This window comes from Antechinus flavipes, chromosome 3, assembly GCF_016432865.1.
Source record: "Antechinus flavipes isolate AdamAnt ecotype Samford, QLD, Australia chromosome 3, AdamAnt_v2, whole genome shotgun sequence".
NCBI lineage: Eukaryota > Metazoa > Chordata > Mammalia > Dasyuromorphia > Dasyuridae > Antechinus > Antechinus flavipes.
Genome location: NC_067400.1, coordinates 630,230,619 through 630,251,346, shown reverse-complemented (window position 1 = coordinate 630,251,346; position 20,728 = coordinate 630,230,619). Strand labels below are relative to the sequence as shown.

At 40.6% G+C, this 20,728-nt stretch overlaps 1 protein-coding gene and 1 long non-coding RNA gene across 2 annotated transcripts in view; one reads left to right on the top strand and one right to left on the bottom strand.

The window, feature by feature from the left end:
• The window catches only part of LOC127556786 (uncharacterized), a 29,319-nt gene extending 9,204 nt beyond the window's left edge, over positions 1-20,115 (bottom strand). Inside the window, exons 1-3 of the long non-coding RNA XR_007952505.1 lie at positions 19,392-20,115; positions 16,162-16,248; positions 6,126-6,172 (exon numbers count right to left, since the gene is read on the bottom strand). This is a non-coding gene — a long non-coding RNA (uncharacterized LOC127556786). The remainder of the gene's footprint in view (positions 1-6,125; positions 6,173-16,161; positions 16,249-19,391) is intronic.
• On the top strand, positions 6,190-10,065 carry LOC127556775 (zinc finger protein OZF-like). The gene has a single exon (XM_051990197.1). It carries the CDS (start codon positions 8,556-8,558, stop codon positions 9,990-9,992), a length of 1,437 nt encoding a protein of 478 aa, XP_051846157.1. The 5' UTR covers positions 6,190-8,555; the 3' UTR covers positions 9,993-10,065.
• Positions 20,116-20,728: the final 613 nt, after the last annotated feature.

The following is a 20,728-nucleotide window of genomic DNA, read 5'->3' as shown; positions in this document are numbered from 1 at the left end:
GAGGAAAAAGCATAGAACAAAACAAATGCCTGGAAGCACCTTTTGGCACAGATTAGTGCAAAGATCCTATATGACAGCATAGATTTGCCAATGTATGAGGGATAAAGCTCTTTCATCAGTGGTCCTGGTTTATAGCATAAAAATCTCTCTAATTGTATAAGGTCCCTTTTATCTGCTACAATCAACCCACTATTCCCAAACTTAGTTCTCTCATTCACAAAAGGGACACACCCTCAGAATTTACAACAAGATCTGACACGGCATTGAAACCCACTTGAATTTCTTCAAAATTTCTTGGGATCTTATCTGTCTCTATTAAGTTAACAATTTAAGACAATCTCAGGCAACTGTAATCCTGCTGGTAGGCGAAGATTAATTTTCCTATTTAGTCCTTATAAAAACATATTCACAATTTTATCAAAACAGCATTTGTCAATTGGTCTAGCCATTTAAAGAGTATTTTGTTGTTGTTGTTGTCATTGGCAAGGCCAAGATCAAGTGCCTTGCTTAGGATCAAAAAACTAGTAATTGTCAAAATTACAAAAAGTAGTAATTGTTTGAAGTCAGATCCCCCCAAATCCAGGGCTGGTGCTCTTGGCCCCAAAATGCACTTTTAAGGAAAATAAAGATTTCTTATGCTTTGACAACCACACTAGAGCAAAGTTTTCCTCCCTGGGCTTTTTAAGAAAGTCCTTGTTTAAAATAAAGACCTTTTGGGGTTCATCTTTTCTAGCCTCTTTACTAAAGTATACGTAGAGTTATTGTTATTATTTTTTTTTAAAGGTTTCTATTTCTTAATAGAACCTTCTTCCTTAGTATGGATGCTAAATTTCTTTTCTTTTTTTTTTTTTAATAACTTTTTATTGATAAAACCCATGCCAGGGTAATTTTTTTACAGCATTATCCCTTGCACTCACTTCTGTTCCGATTTTTCCCCTCCCTCCCTCCACCCCCTCCCCCAGATGGCAAGCAGTCCTTTACATGTTGAATAAGTTACAGTATATCCTAGATACACTATATGTGTGCAGAACCGAACAGTTCTCTTGTTGCACAGGGAGAATTGGATTCAGAAGGTATAAATAATCCAGGAAGAAAAATAAAAATGCAAGCAGTTTATATTCATTTCCCAGTGTTCTTTCTTTGGGTGTAGCTGCTTCTGTCCATCCTTGATCACTTGAAACTGAACCTAGCTCTCTTTATCGAAGCGATCCACTTCCATCAGAATACATCCTCAAACAGTATCGTTGTTGAGGTATATAATGATCTCCTGTTTCTGCTCATGGATGCTAAATTTCTTAGTAAAAAGCACCCCCTTCCTGAAATATAGAGGAAAACTTCTCTAAAGTCCCTTTACAAGCTTTTTCTCCCCACTTGTATGAAGAATACCTTAATAGAAAACTTTTACTTCTCCAAGGTGGAAGATTATCTTAAACATCAAAGCGATATAGAAACTTGCACTTAACTATACTTGCAAACTAAGAAAAAAGAATGGAGAATTTGCTAGTTTCCTTCTCAAAGGAGACCAATGTGATATCACTCTGTTAGTGGAGTTAGACGGTGTCCAACTGGCCAATCAGATCAATACGAGCTCGGAATGCTTGGCCACAGATCGACACAAATCGTCCCTAGGAACATTTGGGCTGGATTCTCTACTTTGTGCATCTTGCCTTTCTTCTGAGCTAATTCTCTTTTGCTCACAGAGCACAGCTGGACAGTCCTGTTCCAGTGTCTCCAATGTCATACAATCTATTCTAAAGTTCTTAAGAGAGATCTTGAGAGTGATCCCCTTGTGAGCGTTTGCCCTGTGTGAGTTCTCCATAAAATAATCTTTTTTGGCAAGCATACATTTGGCATTCGAACAATGTGGCTGGCCCAACAGAGTTGTGCTTTCCACAGCAGAGCTGGTAAATAAATCTCATCCTAAGGAACGAGTGGGTGAAACAACAGAACATAGACACAATTAATCATTTCATCCAAGAGAATGACAATAATGAGAAGACATCCCAAAATTTATGGCATGCAGTCAAAGCATTTCTTAGGGGAAGTATATCAGAAAGGACTTCAGGGTCTGGTCCCTCATCCTGCCAGATCTTCCTAAAACAATTCAAATGGAAGCGATTCCATTTCCTAGTGTGGTACTGAGGAACAGTCCAGGTTTCACAGGAAGACCACAATGAGGTCAGCACAAGGCTCTGGACACCTTTGGTCTGGTAGTCAGTCCAGTATCTCTCCTCTCCCACACTTTTTTTCAGAGCCTCCCAAACACTGGGCTAGCTCTGGCCATGTGTGTCAATCTCATTATCGGTGTGGACATCCCCGTCAAAGGAAGAGAACTTCTCCATTGGCTGTAACCGGTAGATCGACATGTGGATGGTGAGGTACTCACTGGTGGAGAACCTGGGCTTTTTGGTGTTAACTGTTAGGCCAAAATTAACCCGCTCCCCGACCTTGTAAGTCTCAGTGGAAACAGAATCACCATCCGATGCTCTGACATAAGAAAGCAGCCTAATGGCCTTCAAAACCCCTTCTTGAGTTGTAACTTCAGCTAGGGAGTCACTGACTTCGACTTGAGATAAAAGGTCAGAAGCTTCAGCATTGACTGATGACAGTCTGTTGAGAACATAATGGAAGTGTTCAGTCCATCTCTCTATGACTGTTTCCTGCTCACTGATCTATGTGGTCCCATCTGTACTGAGTAGTTTAATAGCACTGGGGTCTTTGGCCAATAAACAGCCTTCATAAAAGTACTCTGAAGTATTAGTGTCAGCATGAAACTGAATTTCACCCTCCTTCTTGCTGAGCCAAGAATCCTGCAGCTCTCTCAGTTTTAATTGCACTTTACTTCTGAGGGGATTGGATGCCACCTTCCTGGAGATGGACGACCTATCCTGGTGGTGCAGCCTGTGGAGTCCTCGGTTTTCCTTCAGCAGCTTCTGGATTTCCCGGCATTTTCCCGGCCTTCATTTGTCGGCCTTGCCACTCTCAGGGCCGCTCGCTGGGGGAGATGCCTGTGGAGTCCTCATTTTTCCTTCAGCAGCTTCTGGATTTCCCAGCATTTTCCCGGCCTTCATTTGTCGGCCTTGCCATTCTCAGGACCATTCACTGGATGAGATGCTGTTGAGTTCTCTCCCACCCAGGGCTCTTTTTCTTCCAGGCCTGCTGGATTTTGTTGGTATATAAGTGTACGCACATCCCACATCAGCTTTTCAGAAGCTTGGCACATTTGTGAGTGAATTGGAGTGGGAACAGACCAGGGTTGGGGAAGCAGACAGTTTTTAGGGCACCTTTTCTGACCCCTTTTTCACACCTGGAGGGCAGCAGCGTGACCTTTAAACAGCTTCTTGGACACCTACATCCCACTGTTATTACAGCAAGAAGGCGATCCTATGGTCTGAGTGGCCAGTGTGCAGTGTGGGGGCTACAGTTCCCCGCACTTGCCCATTGCCATGGGACATGGAGAGAGATGGTGTAACATATGGCAGAGATGCACAGAGTCGTTGACCACCACCATCCAGTGGCGGGACTCAAGATGGAGGGATGACCTAGGTCTTTGAGCGCTTTACACCTGCTCCCCTGTTTTCCCAGCAGCTCCCCTGCTACACTGCAGCAAGTTGTTCTCATCCACCCCTTCCACCAGGGGGGTCTTCAAGGACTCGCTCTAGGCTTTGAGTTAGCCCATCTGCCCAAAGTCTGCACGCTACAGCTTTCTGGAGCTGCAGGTGAGAGCGAGGTGGGTCAGGTGGACCCAGAAGCCGCCCTGGGAAGGGCCAGCAGCCCTCGCCCTCAACATGCCGTACACATCTTCCCTTTGCTCACCAGAGCTGCGCCAGCAAAGAAGGGAGAGATCAATCAGCAACATCATGACCTTCTGGTAGTGATTGTTTTATGTTATGAATCAATACAACCAAAGGAAGAATTGTAAGTCCGAACACCAAGTGAAAAGGAACATTTTGTAAATACTCAGGAATCTAAAAAATTAAGAAAAGATTAATACATGTGATAATTTCTCACAAGTTCACTGAGGGTTCAGTCAGATGTTCTAAAAAAAGTGAAAATGAGAAAAAAGTGAGGAAACTTTTGTATAAAAGAGAATTGCTCCAAAATAATAGAAATTTTGAAAATGGGAAAAATAAATATTGCAAGAAAATGAAATGGGGGAACATCAACTGCCAAGTGCATTTCCCAAACATGGGTCCTACACATAGCAGGTTGGAAAATAGATGATGCCGTCCAGCATATCAAAGGCAGAGTGGGCACTTTCTTGTAGGAGAGCCATGAGTTTGCCTCTTGACTCATTCTCTTTATTCCTGATCCCCAGTGTTCTAGAGTTCTTACACAATGTTGAATGAAATGATTTCTTTTTTAGAAACAAACTATCAGTGCCTTATGTACTGATAAAATATTACATTTTTAATGAAGGAATGAAACTTCCTTTCTCCATATAGTTACTCTTATTTTTCGATAATTTTGCAATTTTCTATAACAAATATTAAAATAAATGAATATAGTCATGACCAAGTGCAAACAATCATTAAGCAAAGACAGCAGACATTTTTGAACATGATCCATCATACCCTGTGTCATCTCAGCCCTTCAGTATAAGAACAGTTAATGCTGCTATAAGCAATTTCATACCACTCAATTGAGGCCAAATTGTGAATCATATCTCTTTAAAAGAGTTCTTGTCATGCTTTAATCTAGCTAAGACTATAAGGACCTTTACCAGGAAATTTGCCAGATCATTCCTTTTTCATTGTTCTCTCCTCAGTGATCACTGTTCAATCCCTCCCCTTCCACTCCTCCCCAGTCCTCAAGTATTTGAGAACTTCTCATAAACACTTAAATTTTCTTAATATATCACTTAAGACGCTTCTGCTGGGGAGGAATGTCACACTATCTTCTATGTTCTGCCAAATTTCTATGGCTCACTAATAGAATACAGATCTTTTCCATAATTCCATCAAAAGAAACAATATATAGTAACATATTTGAATCAACTTTTATTATTCCAACATGACGGTCACTTGCCACTTCAAACAGAGAAGGCTTTTCTCAGTGTTCCATTGGGCTCCTAATGCTTGGTTTCAAGTGTGAGCTCTGACCCTCTAAAGGTTATATGAGTTTTAGGCAAAGCTCATCTCTGCTTCCTTTTCCTCCCTTTGTGTTTGAGGAGAGAGGTTTGTAATAGATGAATTCTGGAGTCTCTCCCAGCTCTAACTCACGTGACTTGACTGTTTAGGAGTTGGTGATGTTCAGGGACATTATAGTGGACTTCACCACGGAGGAGTGGGGGCTCTTGGACCCTTCTCAGAAGGAGCTCTACAAGGAGGTCACGCTGGAAAGTGCTCAGAACCTGCTATCCCTGGGTAAGGACTATTTCCTCTCTTTTCCTGGTTTTAGTTTCAGGTCAAAATTAGCATAAGCAAGAAAAGAATGGATGCACACTCTGATGCATCTCAGCCTTAGGAGCTAGGTCCTCTGGGTGCTCCAACTCTCCATCCACTTTAGTCTTGCCTTGTAGCTTTTTCAAAGGGAGTCATTTACCACCAGGCTCATAGTTAGAGGGAGAAACGAACTGTAGTCCTTGTCAGAGGAAGTTTAAAAAGCCATACCTCATTCAGAGAGACATGGCAAATGCTCACAAGGCCAAAAAGAGTTCTTGAAAGAATTGATAAAGCCCTTTAAAAACCAAAGAAGAAACTGAGGAACAATTAGAGGGAAAAAATAAAAGCAATCCAAAAACATTAAAAAAACTATGAAAACAAAGCCAATCAGAAAAAGAGATCCACAAATTTAAGGAGGGAAATAACTTTTTAAATACTAGAATTGGAAAAAAGGGAGATAATGATGCTACAAGCACTAAGAAACTGTCAAAGCCAAAAGAATAAGAAAGTTGAAGAGATGTGAAACATTTCATTAGAGAAATAAATGATATGGAGACTAGGTCAAGGAGAAATTATACAAGAATTGTTTAACTAATTGAAAGATATAAAAAGTATCGATAGAATATTTCAGGAAAGTATTAAAGAAAATTGTTATGAAGTTATTGAACAAGAGGGAAAAGTAGAAATAGAAAAAAAAATTCACTGTTCAACCCCGAAAGAGATCCCAAGATGAATACTTACAGGAATATCATAGTCAAGTTTCAAAGCTCTCAGGTTAAGCAGACAATCTAGGAGCAACAAGGAAAAACATTGTAAATATTGTGGAGCCTCAATCAGGATAATTCAAGACCTAGAAGCTTCTGTGTTTCATAGAGCAAGGGTTGTGACCAAAAATAACTTACTCAAGAAAGCCAAGTATAATCCTGAATGGAAAAAATTTAAAGAACATTTAATGAATTGAAAGACATAGAGACATTTACAACAGAAAAAGGATAACTCAATGTAAGACTTTACATAGAAGATCTAGGAAAAATAATAAGGTAAACATTAATTACTAGTTATAAGGGACTCACTAAAGTCAAACTTTATTTTTTATATGTGAAAATAATATCAGTCCTTTTTTTTTTTTTTTTAAACAACATCCTCATTACTTGGGTAATTTGAAAAAACAAACAAACCTTGGGCTAAGTTGAGGATGATGGATTGATTCTCAAAAATAAAACTGGCTTGGGAGAAGTCATATAGAGCAGTCATTACATAAAAATGAGTCTTGAAAAGAAGAACTGATACAGAGGAAGTAGGGATTAGAGGGCAGGTAGTGCTGGAGATTTATTCCCAGATTAACTGAAGAAGAAATAAAATATCTACATGGTCCTATTCTAGAAAAAAGTGAAGCAGGTCATAAATGAGCTTCCTAAGAATGAAACATCAGGCCCAACAGATTTGCAAGAGAATTCTACCAAACATTTAAAGGTCAGCCAATTCCAATATCCAAAAACTGATTTGAGAAAATAGGCAAAGAAAGGCTACTACCGAACGCCTTTCATGAAACAAATATGGTATTGGTATTCAGATGCTGGAAAAGCAAAAAAGAGATGAAAATTAGAGACCAATTTAATTAATATATATAGATGCAAAACTCCTATATAAAATAGTAGCTGGGAGAATACAATGATATATTATGACATACATTGTGACAAATTGGGGTCAGATCGGGAATAAGGAATGGATTAGCTTAAGGAGCACGTTTTTTTGTTTGGTTGGTGGTTCATTCTCCAAGAAGACCAAAATGATTCCACTATGTTAGGGTCAAGCTGGTATGTCCCACTGTGGCTGATCCGCCCAAGAGAAGCTCAGAATGCTTGCCACAGGTCGAGCATAGATGGTCTTTGTGGGAATATTCTCTGACTGGCTGCATCTCACATTTCTTCTGGACTCATTCAATTCTGCTTTGCTCATAGAGCCCCTTCTCTGAGGAGGGCAAGCTGTGTCGAGTGGTCCTGGGCCAGCATCTCCCGGGTCATACAGTCAGTTCTAAAGTTATTAAGAGAGACTTTAGAGTGAATCTCTTGTATGGCTTTTTCTGACCCCCTTGAGAATGTTCACCCTGTGTGAGTTCTCCATAAAACAGTCTTTTTGGCAAGCGTACATTTGACATTCAAAAAATTTGGCCAATAGAGTTGTGCTCTCTGTTGTAGAGTTTGAGTGCTTGGCAGTTTAGTTTAAGAAAAAATTATAACAATAAGAAAAGGTGGAGGGGTGGGTGGAACTCATATGATTATATCAACAGTTGAAGAAAAAACTTTTGATAATATACAAAACTCATTTCTATTATTTTTAATCCCGAGCTTTTGCCTTGAAAATGTTTATAAAATGATTTTTCCTTAAGTTGATAAAAAGCATTTACTTAAAACTGTGACAGTAATACAGTCAGAGTTAAGTAATTGGACACATAATTGTTCATTCGTTGAAAGGACCAGTGTAATAAGAATGACAGTTTTGCTTAAGCTAGTTTCTCTTCCCAATTTGATTGTTCCAATCAAATGACTAAATATTTATTTTACTGAATTGGAAAAAAATAGCATTTATTTGGAAGAGCAAAACTTCAAGAATATGAAAGGAACTAATGAAAATGTAAAGCAACGAAGTTTAGCAGAACCAAATTTTAAAAAGTATTATAAGGCTTTAATATATAAGGTATTATAACTTTCAAAACTATGTGGTGCTAAGAAATAGAAAGTGGGTCAATAGAGCAGAAGTCATACAATTCACAGCAGCAAATAATTAGAATAACCTGGTATTTAACAAATGTAGAGATTGAGAGTTTTGGGATCAGACTTTATTCCTTGGTGAAAATTGTTGGAAAAAAGTATGATAGAAATTGTTAACAGTCTGATACGTATCTTGCCTTTTGGCTGTTGCTTTTTTTGAATGTGAATTGTGTACCTCATTAACCACTTTCACATGCTGTCTGTCTTTTCTCTTTACAATGCCATAGTCTATTAAATGCCAATTTTTGCTGCAAGAATTTTCATTGCATTTAGGTTGGTGATGAGAGGGTCATGAGCTCCATAACACTTAAGTAATTACTGCTGTTGCTCATGTGTATATGTTTTTGTTTTTGGTTTTTTTTTTTTTTTAGTTGTAGAGCCCGAGTTTGAAGTAAATGAGATGAGGAGAAAGCTGGGACTTTTTGTGGAAGAACGTGACCTGCGGAGATTCACGAAGGAGGGTCCCTGTGCCTTCACTTTGAGGGAAATCCTTGACTCTGATGTCCAAGTAAATAATCCAAAGAGCGACGATGCGTTGGATGAAACTGGAAAGAGGTTCAAGGAATCTCCACTGCTCAGTCAATGTAAGAAAATGGTCTCCAGGAACAAGTCTCTTCAGCACTGGTCAAGCAGCCAAAGCTTCACCGCACAGGGAGAGCTTCTTCAGCCCCAGAAGAAGCCTCCCCAAGTGCAGACCCACTCAGACAGCCAATGGCAGGTGGCCTTGAGCCGTTATTTAGACTTCCTTAGACCTCAGGAAAGTGATGCTGGAGAAACGCTTTGGGGGAGGGATGCAGGTGGGAGGGCCCTTATTACTCATCAGCCCATCACCCAGAGAAAGCCACCTGAGGGGGAGCACGAGTGTGAGGCAGCCCCCTGCCAATACTCAGCCCCTCCTGGCCGTCCTAAAAGGAAGAGACAGGAGTCTCAAGCGGGTGGGAAGGATGCCGGCTGGGACCCAGAACCTGGCGGGCCTCCACGGACTTACCCTAGAAGGCTCCACAAGGGTGTCAGCACTGAAAAGCCCTTCTGGGGCAGACTCCGTGAGCATCAGAGAGTCCGCACTGGAGAGAAGCCCTTTGGGTGTTATCAGTGTGGAAAGAGTTTCACACGGAGCTCCAATCTTGCCAGACATTGTAGAATCCACACTGGAGAAAAACCTTTTGATTGTGGCCTGTGTGGAAAGACTTTCGCCCAGAGGTCAAATTTTGCTGAACACCAGAAAATCCACACTGGAGAGAAACCGTTTGAATGCAATCAATGTGGAAAGACTTTCACTAGGAGCACACATCTTTCTACACACCAGAGAATCCACACGGGAGAGAAACCTTTCAATTGTAATCAGTGTGGAAAGACTTTCACACAGAGTTCCCACCTTTCAGAACATCAGAGAATCCACACAGGAGAGAAACCTTTTGAATGTAATCAGTGTGAAAAGGCTTTCAGAAAGAGGTCCAATCTTGTTAAACATCAGAGGATCCACACTGGAGAGAAACTTTTTGATTGTAATCAGTGTGGAAAGACTTTCAGAAGGAGTTCCAATCTTGTTAAACACCAGAGAATCCACTCTGAAGAAAAACCTTTTGATTGCAATCAGTGTGGAAAGACTTTCGGAAGGAAATGTCATCTTGCTACACACCAGAGAATACACACAGGAGAGAAGCCTTTTGAATGCAATGAGTGTGGAAAGACTTTCACGCAAAGTTCCCATCTTGCTCAACATCAAAAAATCCACACTGGAGAGAAACCTTTTGATTGTAATCAGTGTGGAAAGGCTTTCAGAAATAGGTCCAATCTTGTTAAACATCAAAGAATCCACAATGGAGAGAAAACTTAGGAATGTAATGAATATGGAAAAACGTGACAGGAAATTTAAAAAAAAATTCTTCAAAAGAGACATAATAAGTTAAAATAAAAAAACTAAAAGAAAAAAAGAATTTTTGACTTCTCAATTCTTTTCTTCTCTACTAACTTTCCCTGACTTACCATTAAGGTAACAAATATAATCTCAATTGCTCATGTAAAAATATGGAAAATATGGAAATATGGAAAATATTTCCCTGTTAGAAATAATAGCAAGAAAAATGTGCTACAATTTCTACTCCATTCCCACTCTGGCAGTTTTCATCCGAAAACCTTTAGAATTATTTTGGATTGTTGTACTGATCAAAATAACTAAGTCTTTCAATAGTTGTACATCATACAACGTTGCTTTTGCTTTATACAGTGTTTTCATACTTTACTTTTCATCAGTTCATATCAGTTTTACAAGGTTTTTTGGAACCATCCTGCTCTTCATGTTATATAACATAATATTGTTTCAATATTGAATATTGAAACAATATTGTGTTATATAATCAATTTCTAATTCCTTATCACCACAAAAGTACAGTTATCAACCAAATCAACCAGTATATTTAAGTTCTTTTCCTTTATCTTTGATGTCTGGGACATAGGCCTAGCAAATATGCACAGTTTGAGTCTTCTTGGGGCACAATTCCAAACTGTCCTCCAGAATAGTAGAGCAATTCATAGCTCTACCACCAGTGTATCAATATCCCACATTTTCCATATTCCCTCCAACATTTTTTTCTTTTGAGCAAATTTGATAGATGTAATTTGTTTTAATGTCCATTTCTGCAATAAATAGTGATTTTGAACTATTTTAATATTTCTATAGATGGCTGTAATTTCTTCTGCATACTGCCTGTTCATTTCCTTTGACTACTTATCAACTGGAGAATGACTCACACATTTATAGCTTTGACAGTTCTAGTTCCCTATACATTTGAGAATTGAGGCTTTTATCTGAAAAACTTGTAACTTTTTTGCTCATTTTTCTGCTTTTTTTTCCTCCTAAACTTGGCTGCATTGATTTTGTTTCTGCAAACCCTTTTTAATTTTCTGTAATCGATATGATTCATTGTGCTTGATCCTCTATTTCTTAATTGGTCATCAATTCTTTTCTTATGTATAGATCTGACAGGTAAGGTATTCCATGCCCTTCGAATTTGCTTATGATATTATCCCTTTATGTCTGAATATTGTGCCCATTGTGATTTTATCTTGGTCTATGGTATGAGTCCTAGTTAGCCAATTGTATGACTGAATTTCATACTCTGAATTAAGAGGTGGGAATATGTCTTGCATAGTAACTTCAACCAAGAAAGTCCTTATTTTGGTCTCCCTAAAGTGCCACTCCCATCTATTCCCCAGGGACACATTTCCTCTGGTAGAAGTTTATAGATGTCATTTCCACTGAGCTGCTTCCATTTTCCTTAAAGGATGGACTATAGAAGGTCAGACACTTATATCTGAAATCAAAGCTTAGAGCTATATTGGATCAAAGCCCCACAATATTCTGCCTCCAGTTGTAAAACTTCATTCATCATATGTCAGGGCAGATTATAGTTATGTTCATATGACAACAATCATTAACAGAATTAGTTCAAATTCATATATTTTTCCTTAAATTTTTCATACACTGAATAGACTTGTTGGAGTCAAAATTCACCACATATGATATGTATACTAATTAACAGCATATAATTCCATGATTTTCTAAAGGATTTCTGATAAAATACAGTAATTACTTAAATTTTAACCGGCACATTTTCTTACTTTGGCTCATAGATGTACTAATTAACAGCGTATAATTCCATGATTTTCTAAATGATCTCTGATAAAATGCAATAGTTATTTAAATTTTAACCCACAAATTTCCTCACTTTGGCTGATAGATATACTAATTAATAGCATATAATTCTGTGATTTTCTGAATGATCTCTGATAAAATGCAGTAGTTACTTAAATTTTATCCACAAATTTCCTTACTTTGGCTGATAGGTATATTAATTAAAAGCATGTAATTCTGTGATTTTCTAAATGATCTCTGATAAAATGCAGTAGTCACTTAAATTTTACCTACAAATTTCTTTAAATACTAATTAACAGCATATATTTCTGTGATTTTCTAAATGATCTCTGATAAAATGCAGTAGTCATTTAAATTTTACCCACAAATTTCCTTACTTTGGCTGATAGATATACTAATTAATAGCATATAATTCTGTGATTTTCTAAATGATCTCTGATAAAATGCAATAGTTACTTAAATTTTACCTAGAAATTTCCTTAAGTACTAATTAACAGCATATATTTCTGTGATTTTCTAAATGATCTCTGATACAATGCAGTAGTTACTTAAATTTTACCCACAAATTTCCTTACTTTGGCTGATAGGTATATTAATTAAAAGCATGTAATTCTGTGATTTTCTAAATGATCTCTGATAAAATGCAGTAGTCACTTAAATTTTACCTACAAATTTCTTTAAATACTAATTAACAGCATATATTTCTGTGATTTTCTAAATGATCTCTGATAAAATGCAGTAGTCATTTAAATTTTACCCACAAATTTCCTTACTTTGGCTGATAGATATACTAATTAATAGCATATAATTCTGTGATTTTCTAAATGATCTCTGATAAAATGCAATAGTTACTTAAATTTTACCTACAAATTTCCTTAAGTACTAATTAACAGCATATATTTCTGTGATTTTCTAAATGATCTCTGATACAATGCAGTAGTTACTTAAATTTTACCCACAAATTTCCTTACTTTGGCTGATAGGTATATTAATTAACAGCATATAATTCTGTGATTTTCTAAATGATCTCTGATAAAATGCAGTAGTCATTTAAATTTTACCCACAAATTTCCTTACTTTGGCTGATTAATTAACATCATGTAATTCTGTGATTTTCTAAATGATCTCTCATAAAATACAATAGTTACTTAAATCTTACCTACAAATTTCCTTAAATATTAATTAACAGCATATAATTCTGTGATTTTCTAAATGATCTTTGATAAAATGCAGTAGTTACTTAAATTTTACCTACAAATTTCCTTAAACACTAATTAACAGCATATATTTCTGTGATTTTCTAAATAATCTCTGATACAATGCAGTAGTCACTTAAATTTTACCCACAAATTTCCTTACTTTGGCTGATAGGTATACTAATTAGCTGCATATAATTTTGTGATTTTCTAAATGATCTCTGATAAAATGCAGTAGTTACTTAAATTTTACCCACAAATTTCCTTACTTTGGCTGATAGATATACTAATTAATAGCATATAATTCTGTGATTTTCTAAATGATCTCTGATAAAATGCAGTAATTACTTAAATTTTACCCACAAATTTCTTTACTTTGGCTGATAGGCATATTAATTAACAGCATATAATTCTGTGATTTTCTAAATGACATCTGATAAAACACAGTAGTTATTTATGAACTAATTAACAGCATATAATTCCATCATTTTCTAAATGATCTCTGATAAAATGCAGTAGTTACTTAAATTTTAACCCACAAATTTCCTTACTTTGGCTGATAAGCATACTAATTAATAGCATATAATTCTGTGATTTTCTAAATGATCTCTGATAAAATGCAGTAATTACTTAAATTTTACCCACAAATTTCCTTACTTTGGCTGATAGGTATACTAATTAACAGCATGTAATTCTGTGATTTTCTAAATGATCTCTGACACAATGCAGCAGTCACTTAAATTTTAACCCACGCACTTTCTTACATTGGCTGATAGGCATCCTAATTAACTGCATATAATTTTATGATTTTCTAAATGTCTCTGATAAAATGCAGTAGTTACTTAAATTTTACCTACAAATTTCCTTTAATATTAGTTAACAGCATATATTTCTGTGATTTTCTAAATGATCTCCGATAAAATGCAGTAGTTACTTAAATTTTACCTACAAATTTCCTTAAATATTAGTTAACAGCATATATTTCTGTGATTTTCTAAATGATCTCTGATAAAATGCAGTAATTACTTAAATTTTACCCACAAATTTCCTTACTTTGGCTGATAGGTATACTAATTAACAGCATGTAATTCTGTGATTTTCTAAATGATCTCTGACACAATGCAGCAGTCACTTAAATTTTAACCCACACACTTTCTTACATTGGCTGATAGACATCCTAATTAACTGCATATAATTTTATGATTTTCTAAATGTTTCTGATAAAATGCAGTAGTTACTTAAATTTTACCTACAAATTTCCTTAAATATTAGTTAACAGCATATATTTCTGTGATTTTCTAAATGATCTCCGATAAAATGCAGTAGTTACTTAAATTTTACCTACAAATTTCCTTAAATATTAGTTAACAGCATATATTTCTGTGATTTTCTAAATGATCTCCGATAAAATGCAGTAGTTACTTAAATTTTACCTACAAATTTCCTTAAATATTAGTTAACAGCATATATTTCTGTGATTTTCTAAATGATCTCTGATAAAATGCAGTAATTACTTAAATTTTACTCGCAAATTTCCTTACTTTGGCTGATAGGTATCCTAATTAACAGCATGTAATTCTGTGATTTTCTAAATGATCTCCGATAAAATGCAGTAGTTACTTAAATTTTACCTACAAATTTCCTTAAATATTAGTTAACAGCATATATTTCTGTGATTTTCTAAATGATCTCTGATAAAATGCAGTAATTACTTAGATTTTACTCGCAAATTTCCTTACTTTGGCTGATAGGTATCCTAATTAACAGCATGTAATTCTGTGATTTTCTAAATGATCTCTGATAAAATGCAGTAGTTACTTAAATTTTACTACAAATTTCCTTAAATATTAGTTAACGGAATATATTTTTGTGATTTTCTAAATGATCTCTGATAAAATGCAGTAATTACTTAAATTTTACCCACAAATTTCCTTACTTTGGCTGATAGGTATACTAATTAACAGCATATAATTCTGTGATTTTCTAAATGATCTCTGATACAATGCAGTAATTACTTAAATTTTACCCACAAATTTCCTTACTTTGGCTGATAGGTATCCTAATTAACAGCATATAATTCTGTGATTTTCTAAATGATCTCTGATACAATGCAGTAGTCACTTAAATTTTAACCCACACATTTTCTTACATTGGCTGAGAGAGGTCCCGGTTCCTGAAACTGCAGCACTATAGAATCTCACAACTCTGTCAGCAGAGCTGGTGAGAGTTTTTAACAGGTTATAAAGGAAGAACAAAGGAACCTCACAGACAAAGATCTCTTCCGAGGATCTTGTTATACTTTTCTCCCAATAGTTAATCATTTATCATTATCATTTTTTTCTTACAAAATAGATCTCTTTCAATATTCTTTTCAAACATTTTGTCACACACTATGACAGACATGGTGGTGATTAAAATGATCCCATCTACAAAACATAAGACTGAGGCAGAACCCTTACTCAATGGGCCTCTATCAAACAGTCCATGGTCCCCTCCGTGGGATATTCTCACAATCTAAGATACCTCCTCATTCCAGGATCTATTTTTATAGGGCTAGATATCCGTCACTCTGGAACAACTACCCCTCATTTCCATGTAGTGGTACTCTCTGCTACATAGCCCTTGGTAACCAAGACAAGGAAAAGCAGGGATGGAGGGCCTCTATTTAATTTCCTGTAAGTAAGCAAGTAAACCTAGAAGCTGCAGCTCAAGCACTGGGGCCTCATATAGAGAGGATTTGGATACAATTCTGTCTAATTGATTAATATTCGAGGTCCAACTGCATTATTTCTCTCAATACATTCATGATCTACCATTATCCAGATAAAACAACCCACTTTAACAGAAAAAACCAGTTCAAGATAAAGCATTTTCAAAAGACATGACAGGGAAGACCATTCATCCTGTATCCTTTGGCATTTTAGTCACCGTATCTACTGTGGAATTATTTATAGTAGAGAACTACTGGGTTTTCCAAGATGGTCTTGAATCCCCGACACCCCAACTACTTCACCCTGCCCAAAGTAGTTGCTTATTTCAACTAACAAACCCAAGTCCCTCTCATCTCTAGGCGCTCCTAATCCCCTCATTTGGGGTCAGCCACATGACCTGGAAGGGGTAGGGGAGGTGTTGGGATAGATAGGGAGAGCGAATACCTGCTAGGAAATAGGAGAACAGCCATGCTGTGAGTCAACTGTCGGCACTCCGGGTCCATTCAGGGCACAGTGAATCCATCTATTTCCCTAGAAATTAGGAATTAAATAACATTGTAAGAGAGGTTGGGGTTGCAGGATGCAGAACCTTGGATACTAGATTGAGTTCGAGAAACATATACATTGTGCATTTGGTGAATATTTTTAAGAGTAATTTATACCAAGCATTTTCAGATTTTAAGAAGCGATGGGATGGCACAGATTGAAAAATAGAATGAAGACCGCAAGATCTGTTTAGAGACTTGGGTAGTAGCTAGGTATGAGGGGATCGGACCCTGCATCTGGGCAATAATCTAAAATAGGAAGAGGAAAAGATGCATGAGAAAGACATCAATGCAGTAGGAATCAAGAGGATTTTTTGCTGTTGTAACATGGAAGACCCAGAAGGGAATTCAAAGATGGCACCACAGTTTCTGCCTGGATGATCAGGACCATCAAGACCCTTGAGTGGTTCCGGGGGCTTGGAGTCAGGAAGACAGACACATCCTCCCTCACCCCCATTTTCCTGAACCACCTTGGGATGACTGATGTCCTTCCTGAAGAAGACCAAGATGACATGTCCGACATGAGTCGAGTTACATACAGTGTGTCTAATTGTGGCTGATCCCATATGAGTTGGGCCACAGGTTGGACACAAATAGTCCTTCTGAACGTTTGGGGGGATTCCCTAACTTTACCCACCTCCCATTTCTTCTCAACTACTCCAATCCTGCTTTGCTCACAGAAGCCAGCCCCTTCTCTGAGGAGGGTCCTGGGCCAGGGTCTCCCATGTCACACAATCAATTCTAAAGTTCTTCAGAGAGACCTTGAGTGTCCTTGTATCACTTTTTCTGACTATCTTGTGAGTGCTTACCCTGTATGAGCTCTCCTGAAAATAGTTTTTATTTTTTTATTCCCCCCCCCCCAGGCAACTGGGGTCAAGTGACTTGCCCAGGGCCACACAGCTAGGAAGTGTTAAGTGTCTGGGGTTAGATTTGAACTCAGATCCTCCTGACTTCAGGGCTGGTGCTCTCTCTATTGTGCCACCTAGCTGCCCCCCCAAAAATAGGTTTTCTAGCAAGTGTGGCCATCCCCTCAGAGCTGGGCTCTTCCCAGCAGAGTTGGGATGCCGGTCAGTGAGCCTCGCTACCAGGGGGGGCTTCAGAATCGAAGACAATTCAGCGGTTGGGTTTTGGGCCTGGGCTGGGGGACTGTCCGGGTTTCACAGGCTGCCACAATGGCTCTGCGCACCCTCCGTGGGTGGCAGTCTGCTTCCTCGGGAGCCTCCCCACCCTGAGGGGGCTCTGGCTCTGGGTCTGTCCACCTCACCACCAACGTGCACACCCCCCGAAGCACTCTGCCAAGGTAAGAACTTAGCCACAGCCTCCACAGCCATTTGCTGTCACCGCACCTGGCTGGGAGGGCCCCTGGGTTTTCTTAGGGTTCCCTGATACGCCAGATTTCCAGATTCTGGAGAGCCGGCTACAAACTACCCGCAAATTCTCCAAAATGAAGAGGCCGGGGGGAAGCAGAGGCTGCGCTGGGGTCGCACGGTTCCCGGTGATCGTGCCTCTCACAAAGTATGGGTCCATTCACCAGGAGGAAATGCTGGCTATACAAACATTGTCTTTATGGGACCGCGGGAGCCACTTTCACTCCCGGAACCTCTCCAGGAACTCAACTGGACTAATTTAAGTAACTTAACTAGTAGGTTTTGCAAAAAAGAATGGGAAAAAGTCCAGGTGGATGGAGATGGACTCTCCAGGAGTCCTTGATCACCTTCCTCAGGAAGTTCCAGTGGCTCCCAGAAGAGCTAAGAGCAATTATGGCCGCTCCCTTTTGCTGTTGAGAAGCTCCTCAGAACCTGGCCCCAGCTCCACCTCCAGGGGATCACCCAGGGTGCCTCCTCCCTGAGCACCGGGCAGCCAGGCTGGCTTTGGGGCTTCTCCGTGATGTTCCACCGGGGGATTTGGCTTTCTGCTGGCTCTTCCCTTCCCAGGGTTAGAAAGCCATCCCTGCCTTACAATCCCTGAGTGTCCTTGAAAAGTCCTAAAGAAGCTGGGACATCTCAGCTGAGCACTAAGCTTTAGCAGGAAGCCCAGCAGATACAGAAGTACACAAAGGGGTGTGTGTGTGTGTGTGTGTGTGTGTGTGTGTGTGTGTTTTTACACACCTGCACAGGCAGGAGTGCTTGTGTGCATTTGTGCACACTCCTTTTGGGGTCATTTCCACCCCAAACTTTCCCTTTCCTCTCCAGGATTCCCACCCGCTCCAGCATCTGGATGACGGGTGTCGGTCTGTGCCCTAAGGCCCCACTCCGCAGCCCAGGACCCTCCTGAACCCTGAAGCTCCTCCCTCCCCTCCGCAGAAAAGGTCCGGAACGGTGGGGTCGCCCTTACTATTAAAAAAAAAAAAAAAAAGCCAGAAGCATCATCCAGGATCCCGAGCTTTGCTTCTGCCTCCCCCACCCCCACAGCCTCCTCCCCTCAGCCCTCCGCTGGCCTCCTTCCGAATTTCCTGCCATCCTTGTGCCTCAGGACCCACATGGCCCGCTCTCGGCATCTCTCCCCTTCCCATGACGACCCGGATGTTGAGGGGTAAAGAGGGAAATCGGGGGGCCTCCCGGTCGGTTAAGCGGGTACCGGCCCAACCCCTGGCCTTGGAGGGAGACTGGAAGGTTTGTCTAAGTGGGTGGAGAAAGTGTGTAACGGGGGCTGGGATCATGTGCCCCGGGCCCGGGCCGTCCTGGGCTCCTGCTTAGGGGCCGGCTGACTTCCGAGGAGAGATCTCGGGAAATCAGGGCGAGAAGGGAAAGGGCCCCAGGGCTAGGACGGGGTAAAGAGGGCCCAGCTCTGGCCCGGGGGACGGGGGAGGTTTTCGGGGGGAGAACTGAAGGGGGGGAGGGAGTGGGGGAGGGGAATGGCTGGGAGAGCCCGGAGGGATGGAGGATGTGGACGCGTCCTAGAGAGGAAGGAGCCGGGAGCCCCGGAGATTCTGCGGAGGGGCAGGGGGGCGGGAGAGGGGCGCAGAGATGGGGGAGGGGAGCTCTCGGTGACGAGCAGCCGGGTAGGTGTGGCCCAGGTGGAATTCTAATTCTGTAGTGATTTGAGAAATCTGGGAGGAGGTAAGGGAAGAAAGGGCCGATTCCCGAAAATGGAGGTCTGGGCGGGGCCCTCGGGATTAGGAGGACTCACCCAGAGGAAGAGGGCTGGAAGCAGAAGCCCTGGGAGCTGCGGTCTCTCTGCCTCCTTGTCTGAGCCCAGCTCTCTCCGCCTCCTTCCCCCTGAGCTCAGATCTCTCTGCTTCTTCCCCCCCGAGCTCAGATCTCTGTGCCTCCTTCCCCGGGAGCCCAGCTCTCTCCGCCTCCTTCCCTCTGAGCCCAGCTCTCTCCGCCTCCTTCCTTCTGAGCTGAGATCTCTCCGCCTCCTTCTCAGCGCTGAGATCTCTCTGCCTCCTTCCCCCGGAGCCGAGATCTCTCCGCTTCCTTCCCGGGAGCCGAGGTCTCTCCGCCTCCTTCCCTCAGATCTGAGATCTCTCGGGCTCTTTCCCCCGGCGCCGAGATCTCTCTCCCTCCTCCCTTCTGAGCTGAGATCTCTCTGCTGCGTTTTCCTTAGATCTGAGATCTCTCTGTAAGCTGAGAGCTCTCTGCCTCCTCTCTGAGCTGAGATCTCTCCATCTCCTTCCATCTCAAATGCTATTTCTCTGTCTCCTCTGAGCTGAGATCTCTCTGCCTCCTTTTCTCTGGGCCGAGATCTCTGCCTCCTTCTCTCCTAGTTGAGATTTCTCTGCCTTCTGGGAGCCATCTTTGCACCTGCAGGTCCCAGGTAGGTCTGCCCCAGGGCCCCTCCTCCCTGCCCCCAATGCTACTTCCATGGGGCTCATCTTCCCCCTCCGATCTCTTGGTCCGTGTCCTCCAGATTTGCCAGGAGCCGGCCTCCCTCCAAGTTCAGGCTCAGGGTCACAAAAGACCGGGGGTGTCATCCCCACTCACTGTGGGTCACAGCTTCCTGACCTGCACATCTCACCCCTCGTATGAGATGGATGGAGAGCTCTGGATCAGGGATCTGAGGCTCTGCCTGCTCTCGTCCCACCTGGGATCCCAAAGCCCTTCTGCCTCCTAAAGTGTAGGAGACTGGACCAGGGGCATGAAGTCAAAGAGAAGGAGTTGGAGGGGGGCGGGGTGAGAAGGCCAATTCTCCTGCTTAGACCCAGGCCACTTCTTGGTCTGACCCTCCCTGCTGACCTCCTCCTGGGGTTTAGTTTTTTTGACTTTTTTTTTTGGGGGGGGAAGGGTTGGGTTTAAGGCTTTGTCTTTAAGAAAGAAATCCAGTGAGTAATATATTGGAAAGGTTCAGAAGTGCAAAAGAGGGAAAAAAAGCTTTTAAGAGCATCTGTAGGTAAGGGTATGATACCCTATGTGGGCAGAGGGAAGGAGGGAGGGAGCCACCTTTAGTCACAGATGGTTGTGGTTTCTTCTCCAAGAGAATCCTGACATCAGGGAGGTGGCGCCAGGACCTCCAAGTGAATTGGG

Excerpts from the sequence above, each read along its gene's own strand:
- LOC127556775 (XM_051990197.1), top strand. The coding sequence starts at position 8,556 with ATGAGGAGAAAGCTGGGACTTTTTGTGGAAGAACGTGACCTGCGGAGA.